The 15,956-nt window shown below is 33.6% G+C and overlaps 1 protein-coding gene across 1 annotated transcript; it reads left to right on the top strand.

Annotated features, from left to right (window-relative positions):
- The first annotated feature begins 9,207 nt into the window (after positions 1–9,207).
- Positions 9,208–12,797, top strand: LOC111380268 (auxin transporter-like protein 2). The gene is made up of 9 exons (XM_023003781.1): positions 9,208–9,814; positions 10,075–10,260; positions 10,353–10,538; positions 10,613–10,725; positions 10,812–10,995; positions 11,071–11,168; positions 11,602–11,809; positions 11,922–12,179; positions 12,591–12,797. The coding sequence occupies exons 2-9, from the start codon at positions 10,090–10,092 to the stop codon at positions 12,795–12,797; spliced, it is 1,425 nt and encodes a 474-aa protein (XP_022859549.1). The 5' UTR covers positions 9,208–9,814; positions 10,075–10,089.
- The last annotated feature ends 3,159 nt before the right edge of the window (positions 12,798–15,956 follow it).

Genomic DNA, 15,956 nt, shown 5'->3' with positions numbered 1-15,956 from the left:
AAATATAGGCTTTGGATGAGAAGGTTGATTTTCGAGACAAACATAGAATATATATCAACGATTGCTTATTCATAGGCTATTATGAGTTCAAGACAAGCCGCTATGGTGAATTTGGTAGACACGCTGCTCTTAGGAAGCAATGCTTGAGCATCTCAGTTCAAAATCCGATAGATTTATGGAATCGGTTATTATTTCTGAATTTCAAAAAAAATATAAAAATAACGGAGGATATTATGTGATTAGTTAGTATTCCAAATATTGTGAAATAGGCTAGAAGTCAAGTTGAAGACATTCAATCCAATAAGACAAACATATTCTAACACAAATTTGCATAGCTCACTTTTAAAATCAACTTGACACAAAGCTCACTAAACGTGAAAGAGATGTAGAAGTGAGTAGGGGTGACCAACTCATCTCATGCTCAGCCTAGTCTCATGATTCCCTTTTCTATTTAAAATTTTTTTCATGTCCACTAGATTGTTTGTAAAACGGGTTATGTCGAGATTGATGAATTTCATTATCGAGTTATGTTGGATTTTTTTAATGGTGAGTATAATTTATTACACCTCTAAACATGCAAGATAGAGTATGATACATTCGAGAATATTCAAGAATTTTGTAAACCCACCTTATCAAGTAAAGTGTGCTGACTAAATTTTGAATAATTAATCCAAATTGTTAAGAGTCCTAATCTTAATTGGCTTTATCTGTATCTAATATTAGGTTAATTTAGCTAAAATTGAATTGAAATTAAAGTCAAAAGGGTTGGGATTGATAGTATGGGTCTTGAAAGAGTCCAAGATATTAAAGATATTTAAAAAGATCACATATGATCAATAGAATGCAATTAAAAGTCTAAATAGTGTTAAAGAGCCACACAAATTATGCTCTAAAATCTCAGTTGCAATGTGCAATGCATATTTCACATAGAAAATATTCGAATTAGGAGAATGCTATTTTATAAGAATTGTAGCCCTTCGAGTTATATTTCCAATGCACTTTAAATCACCTCAATTCGATATCGAAAAAGAAGGTTTTAATAAATATACTAACGACTACTCAACTGCGGCTCGAGCGACAGTCGACATCCAACAATCCTATTTTGCTTCAAGTACTTGATTTTGAATCCCTTTTCATTCCATCCACTTTTCTCTATGCATATTTACTCTATGAATGTCTAAAAATATGTTGAATCATTTTTTCATTATAGATAACTCATTATTGGAGATTAACAACACATTCAAAGTCCTAGATTTAACCACCAAGTTCTTTGATTCATAAATTTATTCCAATCATTGTTTTGTAAGTTGATCCATAATATTCTATATTCAATACAAGATCAAAACACATAAAGATCCATTGATCAAACACCAAAACCTAATCTTATCTTCTTCAGTTAGCCTTCAGAGTTTTGGGAAGAGGCACTTGGAGTTTTGGTGCTGAAGAACGTAGTTCAATCATGGAGATCCAAAGGAGAGAAAAATGGCCCAGAGTTCAGGAAACTGCATACATGCACAACCAAAAGAGTTTCTCGATGATTTACAAGTTAGATGGTCAAAATCATCTAAGGTTTAAAAGTGTCTGGACTAATTATAAGTTAGTTTTCTAGTGAATTGTTATTGGCATAGGCCCGGAATTTTTTTAATTCTTTACGAAGGTTTTTGCACGTGGGCCTAAACTTAAATTTTAACTTTCACAAATTACTATGCAAAGGTGCTTCAACCATGTGCCTATCAATTGATGATATTTATTGTCATGCAATATGAAGGTAAGGTTGCATATTTATAAAGTAAGAGCATCTTCAATGGTCCTCTTAATCAAATTTAAATTATAATTTAGATCTTAAAGTGATCGGAAAACTATATAGAGATGCAAGAGAAATACAAATTGTACCTTCAGTATAAAATATTTAAAAAAATTGTAAATTTACATCTTTTTTATATATTTAAAAGATGCCAAAAGCTATCAATCCACTTGCACCCAATTTTATTTTATTTATTTTTTAAGAGCAGAATTTGGACTTAGATCCACCAGGATATAAATGGAGAAGCAAAATTGGTTTCGAAAATATCAATTCACATCGAATTTTACATCATTGTTGAAGATGCTCTTACAAAGCATATTTATAGTTTGATGGTATGACTCTTACAGAATAGGTCCTGAACTTGACAATTGGTCACAAATAATATTCGAAGCTGATGAGAGGTTGATTTCACGGGGTCCAAACTGAAATTGCCTCATTGCTTATCCAAAATCACTTTATTTTGTCTAATCATTTGTCAATATTAATCTTTAAATTTCATCTTTTTTAGTTCATCCTCTCCTATATGAATTACAAGTAGGTCAAGATTTTGGTCGAAAGTTAAGTTTCTACTGTACGAAATTCTTTACAATGTACTTCAAGAAAGACGTTTTTGAATTTTGGGGTTAGAAGTTCTCTAAAAAACATGAAAAGACATGATATAAAAGGAAAAAAATCAACAAATAAATTTAATTCATAATTTTTATTAATTTTTAAAGCATATATTTCATCATTTTTTATTAAATTTGTTAAAGAAATTTCAAAAATTGTGTCAAACAACCCCTAACTTAAAGACCTTTTGCTATTTTGACCATCCTAGATATTTTTTGTAGAAAAAAATAATGTAGGAATATGTCTTAGAAGACAAAATATTCAAAGTAGATATAGCAAAATAATATAGATTAATTGGACATTTATAGTAGGATTTTCTACATCCTTCTATAGCCTTTTTATAGAAACAATGGAATCATGGAATGAATAAAACACGAATTGATTTAATCTCATGGCATTCAACATTAAAACATGAAAAAACAAAGTCTAAGAGCCAGCTTGAGTCCCACTTTTCATCAAAATACATTTTAGAATAGTATTTTAATAGAAAATATGTGATTTAAAAATAAGGAAAGTTTTTGGAATTGCGTCTAATATTATTTTATTGAAAAATACTTGATTAAAAATAAAAAAGAAAAAATGTATTTTGAAAATAATTCTAAATGAACTATGCCTATATGTACAATTAGTTTACATCACTTGTTTTTTTAATAGAGTTGTGGAGATTGATGGAAGTTCTCTATGCACTGGACATGTAGCTTACCGAATTAGTTGCGACAAGGACAAGAATGCATATTACGAACAATAGCATTGACTCTAATACATCAACCGTCTACTTAATATCCTTATAATAGAAAACAATCAAAGTTATTTATTTATAGGACAATACTACATATATATAATTTTTTTACATAATCATTTACCTATTACCTACAATAGGGGGTGGGGACCACATTTAGAAATTTTTATATTCATGCGAGGCCCGTGCGCATTGTGAGAGGGGGGATAACTTTCGGTACCCCCAATTTAATTCAAATAGAATTATTTTTATTTATATGAGTTATTTGCGTTTAACAAGTTGCAATATGTTGCCCATCACGAGTATTGAGAAGGGCTATATGTGAATCTCTTCCATGAGAAAGATGATTCTAAATCATCATAATTTTAGTTTATGTATGAATATAACATCAAAGAATATAAATCTAAACATGAGAATTATTCAAGCGATACATTTGGTACACAATACCAAACATACTCATTGTTTAAATCATGTCGAAACTATTTAATTCAACACTATTGATATTCAATATTACTAGATCGAACAATATTAAATGATAAGTTAAAAAAAAAATTAAATGTCACACTATGCATGACTTTGGAGTATGAAATCGTAGTACTCTTCCACACGTAATTGGAAAATTTTTATGACTTATCCACGAGAGTGAGATAAACATGGACTTTAATAAAGAGGAATGAGCACTAATTAGGTACTCCAATGCTAGGTTGAAAAGGCCTTTTTCCAACTTTGAAAGGATTTGTGTAAACCCCTATTCCATCCTAGGGTTCTTACTTTTTAATGCATTATATGTAAAGATTCCTTCTTTTCATATGTGAAAAGCATTTTGATAAAGAGCATTTGTACCAAAGAACCATCAAGCATTTCTTTGATGATTAATCATTCAATTTGATGATTGTATGAGCTTGTTTAATGCAACTAATGATACTCTATTTTTCTATTTTAATTAAAAGATTATTTTATCATAATTCAAATTAATTACACTGTGTACTTTCATGTATTGTTTATGGTTGAATAATGATTGTAAGGTAATGATGGTGATAGAAACTTGTGCTCTTTAAAGAACCCAAAAATTGATAACTTAAAGAGTGCAAAGAAAATATTTTATATAACAATGGTTGAAAGGGGTGGATATTGCTTAGACTTGACGAGTATTTGATATGGTTAAATGAAATAGTTATTAATATTGTCCAGTTCTATACACGACTCATTTTGCAGAATTTTTACTTTTACTTTTTGCTCTTGTAAAAGATTTCTTAAGAAACACTTAAATTTGCAAAGACCTGCCGAAGGGGCACATAATCTATTTTAAGAAAGAAGCCACTTATGAGTTCTCGTTTGCTTCAAAATTTCATTTTAATTCAATTTTAAGTGCGTTTTTTATAAGTTGAATTTATAAAACTAAATATCCAATGAAAAAAAAAATACCATTTATTTTGTTCATTCAAGATTCCAAACATGTCCATATAGTGTGTTGTCAATGTCTTCGGATGCTTCGATAGTGAGTGTGGCCAAATTATTCGAATCAAGCCTAAATTGAAATCTTAGTCATATGAAGTTGTTGAAATGCTATCTTCCTTACTGACTACTTGTGACCAACATGGCCATGTGTTTGAAATTAGTATTATAGTAATAAACGACAAAAACATGAAATTTTGCATCAAAACTACCATTCGTCATTTTTATAAGTAGTATTCTGAATGGATTGTTTGACAATTTTTTTGATAATTAGTGAATTTTGATAAAAATTGTGGATTTCATAAAATGTGATTAATACTGAAATTCGATCAGTTGAAAGTTAATAATGTCAATTTAACATTTTAATAGGAAAAGAAGAAATTAATTAGAAAATTTGCATTGCTAATATGAGATCACTATGCATTTGTAGGAATGGTGAAAAGTCCATTGCGAAGTGGATAGAGGGGTAAAAGCGGTAATTGGAGGACCCTTATGAAGGGCAATGATGGAACACTATTCCGAAATTTGATCCACTGTGGCCTAAACTCCCACCCTCAACCATTGCTTCCCCCACCTAACCATAGAAAAATCTCTCAAAATTCTCTTACTTGACCAAAATGCCTCTCTCATTGGCTTACAGCATTGACCCGAACACACTAAGTGGACTCACTGTCAATTAAAAGAATAGATCCCAATATTAAACCTCATCAAGCACGACTAAGACAAGTCGACGAAATTAGTGACTTAAAAAATTGTAGATTCCACAAAATATATGATTAAAATTTATTGTTGATTTTGGCTTCAACTTTGTAACAAAATTTTAAATTATCCAAAAAAATAAAAATAAAAATAAAAAATCCCTGATTTATTATTATTATTATTATTATTATTATTATTATTTATCGATATGGTCGAGCTTTGTTCAATAGTATTATTGTACAAATGAAATTGGAGAAACAAAAAGAAATAGGACAAAATATAAATTGGGAGTGAAAAATCGAATGACAAGGCAGCCGGAAAATCCCATTTGAACGGGGCACCCCGTTTACACCACACCATTTGCCGGGTGGTGGGCCTGGTGGCTACAACGGACGATGGTTAATACTTGATACACACAATGTCAACTTTTCAAGTCGCCTGTCTTAATTAATTGGGCTTGCTAAAAACATATAATGTTTAAAGTTTACAAGTAAAGTAATTTTTTATTTGAAAAAGTCATTTCTTTTACTTTTAAGTAAAAAATATTAATTTACAGATAACTATTATGTTAACACCCTTATCTCGTTCCCACTCATATTGTCCTGCCATGAAAGGGCGTGGGTGGTATAGCGTGGGGAGTTCCCTGATTAATTGGGAAATTGAGACACGGATGGGAAATGTAATACTTATCTCGACTCTTAATTAAATTTAAATAATTAAAATTGACGTTGAAGTTTTCCTTTCATCAATTGAAATTTTATACTCTAGAAACGACTCTAAGTGTTTGTTTGGTAGGAATTTTGATAATTGATTTTTTGACCGTTAGAGAGAAAGTGAGTCCTACCTGTGAGAGAAAAATTCAAAAATGACGACTGAAGTAGTGAAATAATGATAAAAAAATTAATTTTAATTGACTTTTAAACCCCTACCAAACAAGCTCTAAATTTCATCGAACTCGTATTATTATTACTACTTATTTTTAAATTTTTGAGATAATTAAATTTGATATTCAAGATTAGTTGGAGAAAAGTTCGACTCTTAAGTCTTTATTTAAAATCTTAATAATAATTTAAAAAAATTCTAAAGCACCTCGAAAATCGAACAAATCAACAAATCTGTTGACTAAAACACAAAATCTTTGCAATTTAGACAATGGCTTTAACTTTAGGTTAATTTTTTTGAAAAAAAATCCACACTTAAACAGTTATCAAGTCCTTAGTCTTCTTCCATAACTTTAATTAGCATTCTTTAAGTTCAACTTTAACCAGAAAAGCTAACGCCGTTACGGCGCCACAATGAGCCGTCTAAGAAAAAGCACAGAAAATCCCTTTTATATGGTGAGCCGGGCAAATGAAGTGGGGCTAGGACTTGATGTGGGCACGTTGCGCGTGTTTTTATTTTAATTTGTATGTCTTCTTCATGGCGACCCAACTGAGCCGATTTGACTTTACTCGTGTAAAACAAAATAAAGTGAGCTTTTTAAATAAAGGTAATTGTTCGGCCGGCCGGTTTAATTCAAAGGTCTCGAAGCAGTAGTAAAATAATTACATAAAATAAAACTAAGGTTTAGATGTGAATCATGTGGTCGTAAGGTTATTTTACGAGTTTTAACTACTTTTCAAATAGAACATACATAAAAATATTGAAATCGGTTCTTTTTTTTTGATTGAACGATTTAACTTTCCACAATATTATATATTAAGTTGTAGAACTTAATTATTATCGTTGTACGGAGTTAGTGCACAGATCAACCTCCATGATGAGGTCACTGTGAGGGTTGGAAGGGGGTTGGAAAAGCTCCCTCCTGAAGGGTTGCAGGCTATGGATGGCGGGACAAGTCCTCTTCCCCGTTTGCATTTTATTTTTTTTTATTTTTTTTCATATCTTGAGTTGGTGAAAATCATTACTTTTTTAAAAAAAAAAATTTGTAGAACAACTCATGTTTCCTTTAAAAGGGATGATGATTATATTTCTTTTTGTATAATAAAAAACTCGCATTTTAAAATTTACTTTGAACGAGGCGGGCCATGTTACACATATTCCCGCCTCGTACCCGTCCGTCTCATGTACCTAATTAGGTGGAGAATCATTGCTCCCGTTTGAGGTGAGATCTCCCGATTATTAGATTTAACGAGTTTTTTTTTTTATCATATCTAATGCAGGTCGGTGCTCTAGAATTAAACTTTCATTTACAATTTACAAATGTTACACTCATACTTTTGATTTTACCTTAGTTTGTCTCATAAACTAGGGAGCTGTCATTTATTTTTGAATTATCATCATAAAAGAGAGGTGCTAGGGAAAATATGGTATGTAATTTTCTCTTGTAAAATTCTTTTTATCATAATAAAGTATTGCACTAACAAAAAAGGATATAGACTCGTATTGAGATGAATCTTTATACATCTTGTGTGTTCTTGTATCTATTTTATTTACGTGAATTTATTATTCTTAATGGTAGAATTAAGTTACCTTTATTACATTTAATAGTGATTGTGATCATGTTCATTTGGAAGTTTGTTCAATAATGCCCACATGCATGAACAACTAGCGAATGCAATTTTCCTTAAATTAAATTAGTATTAGATTGTTTATGAAGAATAAAAGCACATGTTCATATGAGCGTGAGTTGAACGGTGAATATATTTGAATAATTACTAAGGACAGAGTTGAAAATAAAATATTAATAAGTAATATTATTGTCTGGCAAAAATGATAACTTTCATCTACAAATTACTGAGAATTAGATGAGGATTTCTTATATTTATCATCTCCCTAATAAACGTATGATAAAAAAATTATTAAATTCGTTTTAAGTAGCGAGCTTAAAGCTACGATGATGATCCAGAAGGTATTATACCTTATACCACTCGATATATAATGATGAGGCGTACAAGTACATGAAAATGAAATGTAATTTTTTTAAGTTTACACATCGTTCTCCCCATCTAAACACTGACTTTCAAAGTAAAATGTATTTTATTTTTTCATTATTAATATAACATATTTGTAACCTTAAAATCGAGTTAATTGTTCCAATGATCATTGAACTTAGGTCCATGTCTTTGATTAGTTACTGAAATTTAAAATGTCGAGTTTTGATCACTAAATCTAGGTTCATGTTTTCGATTGCTCACTGAAATTTAAAATGTCGAATTTTGACCACTGAACTTTGAAAAATGTTGTACATTACTCATTGTAAATTTGATACTTTTCAAAATTCAACAATTATGCTAATGAGTAACGTACGACATATTCTCAAGTTCGGTGACCAAAACTCGACATTTTAAACTTTAGTGAGCAATCTAAGAAATGAACCTAAGTTTAGTGAGCTATCGAAGACATTGACTTAAATTCAGTAATCAAAACTCGACATTTTCAACTTCAATGATCAATCAAAGATATGAACCTAAGTTCAGTGACCATTGGAACAATTAACCCCCTTAAAATCATACTTACTTGAAGCTTTTGAAAGTCAAAAAGATATTTTTGAGATTAAGAATTTTCCTTTGAATTTTTTTGGATAATTTAAGTATTTTTCTAGTACATGAATTTCTAGAGAAGATTAATATTCAGAAAATTATTTTACAAAAAATAAAATTTCTGCCGAATAACCTTGTTTAGTGCTTGTTTGATAGGGATTTTGTTAATTATTTTTTTGACCGTTGGAGATAAAGTGGGTCCTGTGAGAGAAGAATTCAAAAATAAAAATTGAAATAGTGAAATAACAATAAAAAAATTAATGTTAATCGGATTTAAATCTCTTCCAAATATGTTCATATGCTTAATTAAATTTCCATTTGATTAAAAAATGGAGCCGTTTGACTAGACTGGATACAGTATACTGCTAATTAATGTCGTAACAAAAGCAGCCAATTTCATGGATCGGTTTCTTTTCTTACGAGAGAGCCAACAACCAATTCGCCAAAATCTCTCGATTCTCTCTAATTTTAAACGAAAACCGAGAATCGAACATAAGTGGAATACAGTGAAGTGTGAAAAAGAAATCAGAATTTCAAAGCTGAATTGAAACAGTTCACACTCTTCGTGCCCACAATTAATATATATAGTCACTACAGCGTCTCTTTCTTTATCTGTATAACTATACACATATATATACCTTCTCTGCAATTCTATAAAGAAAGAAAGACAGACTGTGCATCCTTGAACTTTGCTGCTTTTAAGGGCTTGCTCTCGCAGTCGCCGCCTTTGTGTTTCGGCAGCTGCAACAAATTTTGATGGTGGAGATACTGTTCAACTGCATTTGAGTGAGCTTAATTTTGGTTAATGAGATTTTGTAGTTGGGTGCATTAAAGGCCCTATCCCTACTCTCCTTTTTCTTTCATTGTTTTAGCCCTCTGTCAATTCTTGGAATGAAGAAATATTAAACCATTGCCTGTTGCTACTTTTCTAGCTATAGACTGGCATATTCGTATTCACTAATCAATTGGGGAGTGTTATTTTATAAACTGAGATCTGGGTTCAAGAAAGAGACCTGTCGAAAGAAGGTATATTAGAAAGTGAAAATTGGGGTTTTTTCTTTGAGCTTTTTGTGCTTTTTTATTTTTACTTTTATTTTTATGGGTTCCTCTTGATTGTTTGTTTTTTTTTTTTTTTTTCCTTTTCTCTGGATCTGGAAATTCTTGGCTTTTGTTTTCTAAAGAGGAGGAGGGGAGGGTGTGGGGGTTAGCTTGGTTAATTCCTTTGTCTCATTTAGTGTCTTTTTTTGTTACACATCTACAAGAATTTCACACGTCCATTTTTTTAGAGGAAATCGAAAACAATGTCGTCTCAGAAGCAAGCAGAAGAAGCTATTGTCTCGAACTTCAATGAGACAGAACATGACAGCAAAGAGGAAGACACAATGGAAGATCAGTCCATGTTCAGCGTCAAGAGCTTCCTTTGGCACGGTGGCTCAACTTGGGATGCTTGGTTCAGTTGCGCTTCAAATCAAGTAACTACTTAGTACAAAAAAGGCGCTAAAATAGCAATCTTGTTTATCATATCGTCAAGTTCTAATTAGTGTCGACTTCAAATGTATTGCAGGTTGCCCAAGTGCTGTTGACACTGCCATACTCTTTCTCCCAACTGGGAATGGTATCTGGTATCTTGCTTCAAGTATTCTATGGGCTAATTGGAAGCTGGACAGCCTATCTCATTAGTGTTCTATACATCGAGTATCGCAGTAGAAAGGAGAAAGAAGGTGTTAGCTTCAAAAACCATGTCATTCAGGTTTGTACCTTCTTTGTTTCTAATTTTTCCACATTAAAAACGAACCCTTTTCAGTGTTATTCTTGAATTTACAGTGGTTTGAAGTTCTGGATGGATTACTGGGTCCTTACTGGAAAGCAGTGGGTTTAGCCTTCAACTGTACTTTCCTTCTTTTTGGATCTGTTATCCAACTTATAGCCTGTGCAAGGTACAATCTTTCTTCAGTTAATTAACTTTGTAAGGTTGGGATTTCTTAAAGTTTGATTCTATTTTGGTGGGTTCTTTTATGAACAGTAATATATACTACATCAATGATCGATTGGATAAGAGGACATGGACATACATATTTGGAGCTTGTTGTGCAACCACTGTTTTCATTCCCTCTTTTCACAACTACCGAATTTGGTCTTTTCTTGGCCTTGGGATGACCACTTATACGGCCTGGTACATGACCATAGCAGCCCTTGTCCATGGCCAGGTAATATATTCACTCACACACTTTCTTTGAAGGGGAGGCAATCTATATTTTTGGCTGAGGCATTTTATCGGACAGGTTGAAGACGTGCAACATTCGGCTCCAACAAAGCTAGTGCTGTACTTCACTGGCGCCACCAATATACTATACACCTTTGGTGGACATGCTGTCACTGTGTAAGCTTTTTTTTTTTCCTCTGCCATCTATTCAATTATTTATGCAAAATACTCTTCTTCTTCTGTTCCTTTTTCTATATGGCTTCTCTTTGCACCTTTTGCCGGCATCTTGGGGGATTGATATTTTAAATAAAGGGGCCACTTTTTCTTTGTTTGCTAGGGGAAAAAAATGACATTTCCCCTTCATTCCCCATATCCCCTCGACGCTGAAACAACAGTAAAATTAGTCTCAGTGTACTACAAGTTTCTGCCACTTTTCTGTGTAGATTCTGATCTTGATCTAGTCTGAAAGTAATCCTGTAATGGTTTTTTTTCTTCTTCTTCTCTCTCTTTATTTTTATTTTTTTATTTTTTTGAGAAATTTTCCACATGGCTTTTCATGGTAGAATAATCTTCATGTTCCTAGGCTAATCTTCTCATAAAAATTTGACAGGGAAATCATGCATGCTATGTGGAAACCCCAAAAGTTCAAGTACATTTACTTATTAGCCACATTATATGTTTTCACTCTAACTATACCATCGGCTTCTGCCGTCTATTGGGCGTTTGGCGACGAGCTTCTTAACCACGCCAACGCCTTTTCCCTCCTCCCAAAGAACAGTTGGCGTGATGCGGCCGTCATCCTCATGCTCATTCACCAGGTCCACATAAATTATGCGCAATTCTTTTCTTGTATTTTGGCATGTCATTCTTTGTGCTACATTAATTTGATTAGCCGGACTGAAACTGATTGGATTTTCGCGGTTTTCACAGTTTATCACATTTGGATTTGCGTGTACGCCACTGTACTTTGTGTGGGAGAAGGTAATAGGCATGCATGATACAAGAAGTATGTGTCTAAGAGCACTTGCAAGGCTACCTGTGGTGGTACCGATATGGTTCTTAGCTATTATCTTCCCATTTTTTGGTCCCATTAATTCCGCGGTTGGGGCTCTTTTAGTTAGTTTCACCGTCTACATCATCCCGGCTCTCGCTCATATGCTCACATACAGAAAAGCCACTGCCCGTCAGGTAACATCTTTAATATCGTCCAGTACTATACAATTCTCAGGACATTGGATTCCATTATCCTATTTTATCAGTAAAAGCAGTAAAAATGAAAAAGCAAAGTGAGTTGGCATGTCCTTTTCATTTAGTTATGTACTACAGTCTTGATTGTTGTATTATGTTCCATATATGAGCTGGATTGTAGCTGCTTCACCCACTTCACCCCATCATTAAGTCCATGTTTGGCCCCATCTTTTAAAATTCATTTTTTTCATTTTTCTCCAAACTCGCTTTCAATCACACATTAAATAGGACGACCCACAATTTTTATCAACTTTTTAACCTTACATTTCATCGACTTTTATCAAAATCTATCAAAAATCTAATTTTTATCTGAGCCTATGTGATGTTTTCTAATATTGTTCTTGATTGCAGAATGCTGCTGAAAAGCCCCCATCCTTTATGCCAAGCTGGACGGCAATGTATGCGATCAACATCTTTATCGTGGCTTGGGTTTTTGTGATTGGGTTTGGGTTTGGAGGATGGGCAAGCATGACCAATTTCGTGAAACAAGTTGACACGTTCGGGCTTTTCGCGAAATGTTATCAGTGCACAAAATTTGCATTATTTATTAAATATTAGATTAAATAGTGTGTTGAATTGTGAGATTAATTTGATGTCAAGTATAAGTTCTTATTTTACTACTTATCCACTTCTATTGGAATAGAATCTTGCAACGTTATTAATCACTCTTACTTGGCATGTTTCCAAAGTACAATTTCTTACTATTTAGTCATATGCAATGGTATGTGGGCTGATGTAAGATATGGGAACAATACATAATTACATATAATAATCAAATTTCATAATCAACAAACTTGTCAAATTATTTCAAAATTCAGGTGTTGTTCAATTAATAATAGATAATATATAATTAATTAGAATTAATTATCCCAACACAATTAATAGAATCCCCACACCCATCAAATTAATAATATATCAATTAATATATACCCCAAGAGACCACCACCCGACCTAGAATATTCCCCCCGCCCCCTCCTCTCACGGGACCAACCCCACCAACCGCCTAGACCCTAACCTATCCTCACCTACCCCCAAAAAATTTCCAAGTCATTGTATGAAATGAAGTCACCGATGTGTTATTTGTGATTAATTGTAACCAAATTTGCCATTTGTGTTACTAGTTATGATTAGGTCAATCTTAACTGTGACAGTATGCGATCAAGTCGCAATTCAAACAAATTTTGTCACAACCAATCACAATAAACACATACTTGATCACATAGATCACTGCAAATAAATCATCACACTGCAAACGAACATCACAATCCACCACTAGTCAACACCACCATTACGTCCAATGCACCATCGCTTCCACCTTCAACTCAAATTCACGATCATAAATATTACATTTACTAACTTGTGTTATTTACAACTAATTGTGACTAAATTTGCCTTCAGTGTGACAATTTGCGATTAGGTCAATCTAACTTGTAACTGTATGTAATCAAGTCACAATTAATATAGATTTGGTCACACTTGATGGATGCTGACACCACCACAACCACTAACCCCAAGAACGTCAACCAAATGAACACCACCTCATCACGACCACATGCACTACCAGCAAAAGAACAATCACCGTCCACACCACCATCAACAGAACCACCCCATAGATCAAAAAACCACTAGAACCATTTGCAAAACACCAATAACCATCCTAAAACTCTGGCTAAACAACAGAACGGGTAAAAAAACTACCCACCCTTTATCATTGTAGATTGATAAAAAAAATTCGCTCGTTTATCTTGAAAAAAGCCCAAATCCCTCTTTCATTCTCCCTTCAACATAACAAAAATACCAAGATACAAAACAATCTTCTTAATGCACCCTTCATCATTCCAACCATTGCACTCAACTCAAAATCTGATACCTTTAGAGTTCCATTGTCATCCATCAGCAGATTTTCTGGTTTCAAATCATGGTGGTAAATACATATTTGGGTACCAATGACCGGGAAATCCACGATGCCACCATCAAAACTTTGCAATGTTCGAGCATGCCTCGCCCTGTCCCGGGCTTTCATCACCTCTAGTTCCGCATTCTAGTCCGCCAGAGAAGCCCACTCCAAAATCAACACTCTCTTGACACCGTCGCGGCGCCACTACTCTCCGTGAACATAAATCATTGGTGCCTCGTTGCGCACTACAAGTTGTTGGATTTAGAGTCAGCGGCCTCATAGCTCCATCGATGTGACATTGAAATCATCCCTACTAGAACCTCCATATGGCATGACCCTCACTGATTATTACGTATTATTACATTTGTATACAGTTAGTTAGTTAGTACATTTGTATACAGTTAGTTAGTTAGTTGATTAGTTAGTTAACAGCTGGAATTAGCTAGCTTCTTCTGTTTCCTTTCTATTTATACTTGTGTTGTAAAACTCTACTCACTTTTCCTGTGATCAAATAAAAGAGTTTCTCTCTCTTCCTCAATTCAGTTCCAATATGGTATCAGAGCGGGAAAATTAAGCTTAGATCATCTTCACCTTCTTCATTTCTGAATCTCGTGGTTGTTAGTTCAGCAATTTCAAACAGCAATGGAACAAACACAATCAGAATCTTCCGATTCAAGATCTGTCATAAGCAAATCCGCCATTGATGAATCTTCCAGTCCGTATTTCCTTCACCATTCAGATAGTCCTGGATTGGTGTTAGTGTCTCAACAGCTCACAGGAGAAAACTATGCCTCTTGGAGCCGTGCAATGACTATTGCATTATCAGTTAAGAATAAAATCGGCTTCATTGATGGATCCATGAAGGAACCAGCAGTCACCGATCCAGATCTGGTCAATTCATGGATTCGAAATAACAACATGGTGATATCTTGGATACTTAACTCAGTATCGAAGGACATCTCAGCAAGTGTAATCTATGCTTCTATTGCATACGAGATCTGGAACGATCTCAAAGAGAGATTTCAGCAAAGCAATGGCCCTCGGATTTTCCAACTAAGGAGGAAATTAATGAATTTAGCTCAAGATCAAGACACCGTAAGTGTATTTTTTACCAAACTTAAGACTATCTGGGAAGAATTGAGCAATTTTCGACCAAATTGTAGCTGTGGAAAGTGTGTTTGTGGAGGTGTTCAGGAATTAAACAAACATTATCAGGTGGAATATATCATGTCATTCCTCATGGGGTTGCATGAGTCCTTTTCCCAAGTTAGAGGTCAGATTCTCCTCATGGATCCTTTGCCATCAATTAATAAAGTGTTCGCATTAGTTACACAGGAAGAGAACCAGAGAAAATTGCGTACATATTCAGTTGGTAATGACTCAAGTGGGGAAACAGCCTTTGCCTTTAGATCTGATAAAGGCAAGGGAACATTCAATTCTGGTTCTTATGGTGACAGTACAAAACTTGGCAACAGGAAAAAGGAGAGACCATACTGTGTGCACTGCAAATATCATGGACATACAGTTGACAAATGCTATAAAATCCATGGTTTTCCACCAGGCTATAAGACAAGGTCAAGAGATAATCCCCAACATTTTTCCAATTCTAACTCTGTTAATCAAATTTCTGTCAATTCACAGAATGATGAGAAGCAAATGGATCAACAACTTGGTCTTGAGAAATTTATGCAGAACTTGGACTCAAATCAATACCAACACTTGATGACCATGCTATCTACCCACCTTGCTGCCAGTTCACAGTCCCCTTCAACTGATCCGGACAAAGGTGAACCAACATATGCTGCAGGTATACATCATTC

Source organism: Olea europaea, unplaced genomic scaffold (assembly GCF_002742605.1).
Source record: "Olea europaea var. sylvestris unplaced genomic scaffold, O_europaea_v1 scaffold2116, whole genome shotgun sequence".
NCBI lineage: Eukaryota > Viridiplantae > Streptophyta > Magnoliopsida > Lamiales > Oleaceae > Olea > Olea europaea.
The sequence above is the reverse complement of the archived record's forward strand: the minus strand, read 5'-3'. Positions and strand labels throughout refer to the sequence as shown.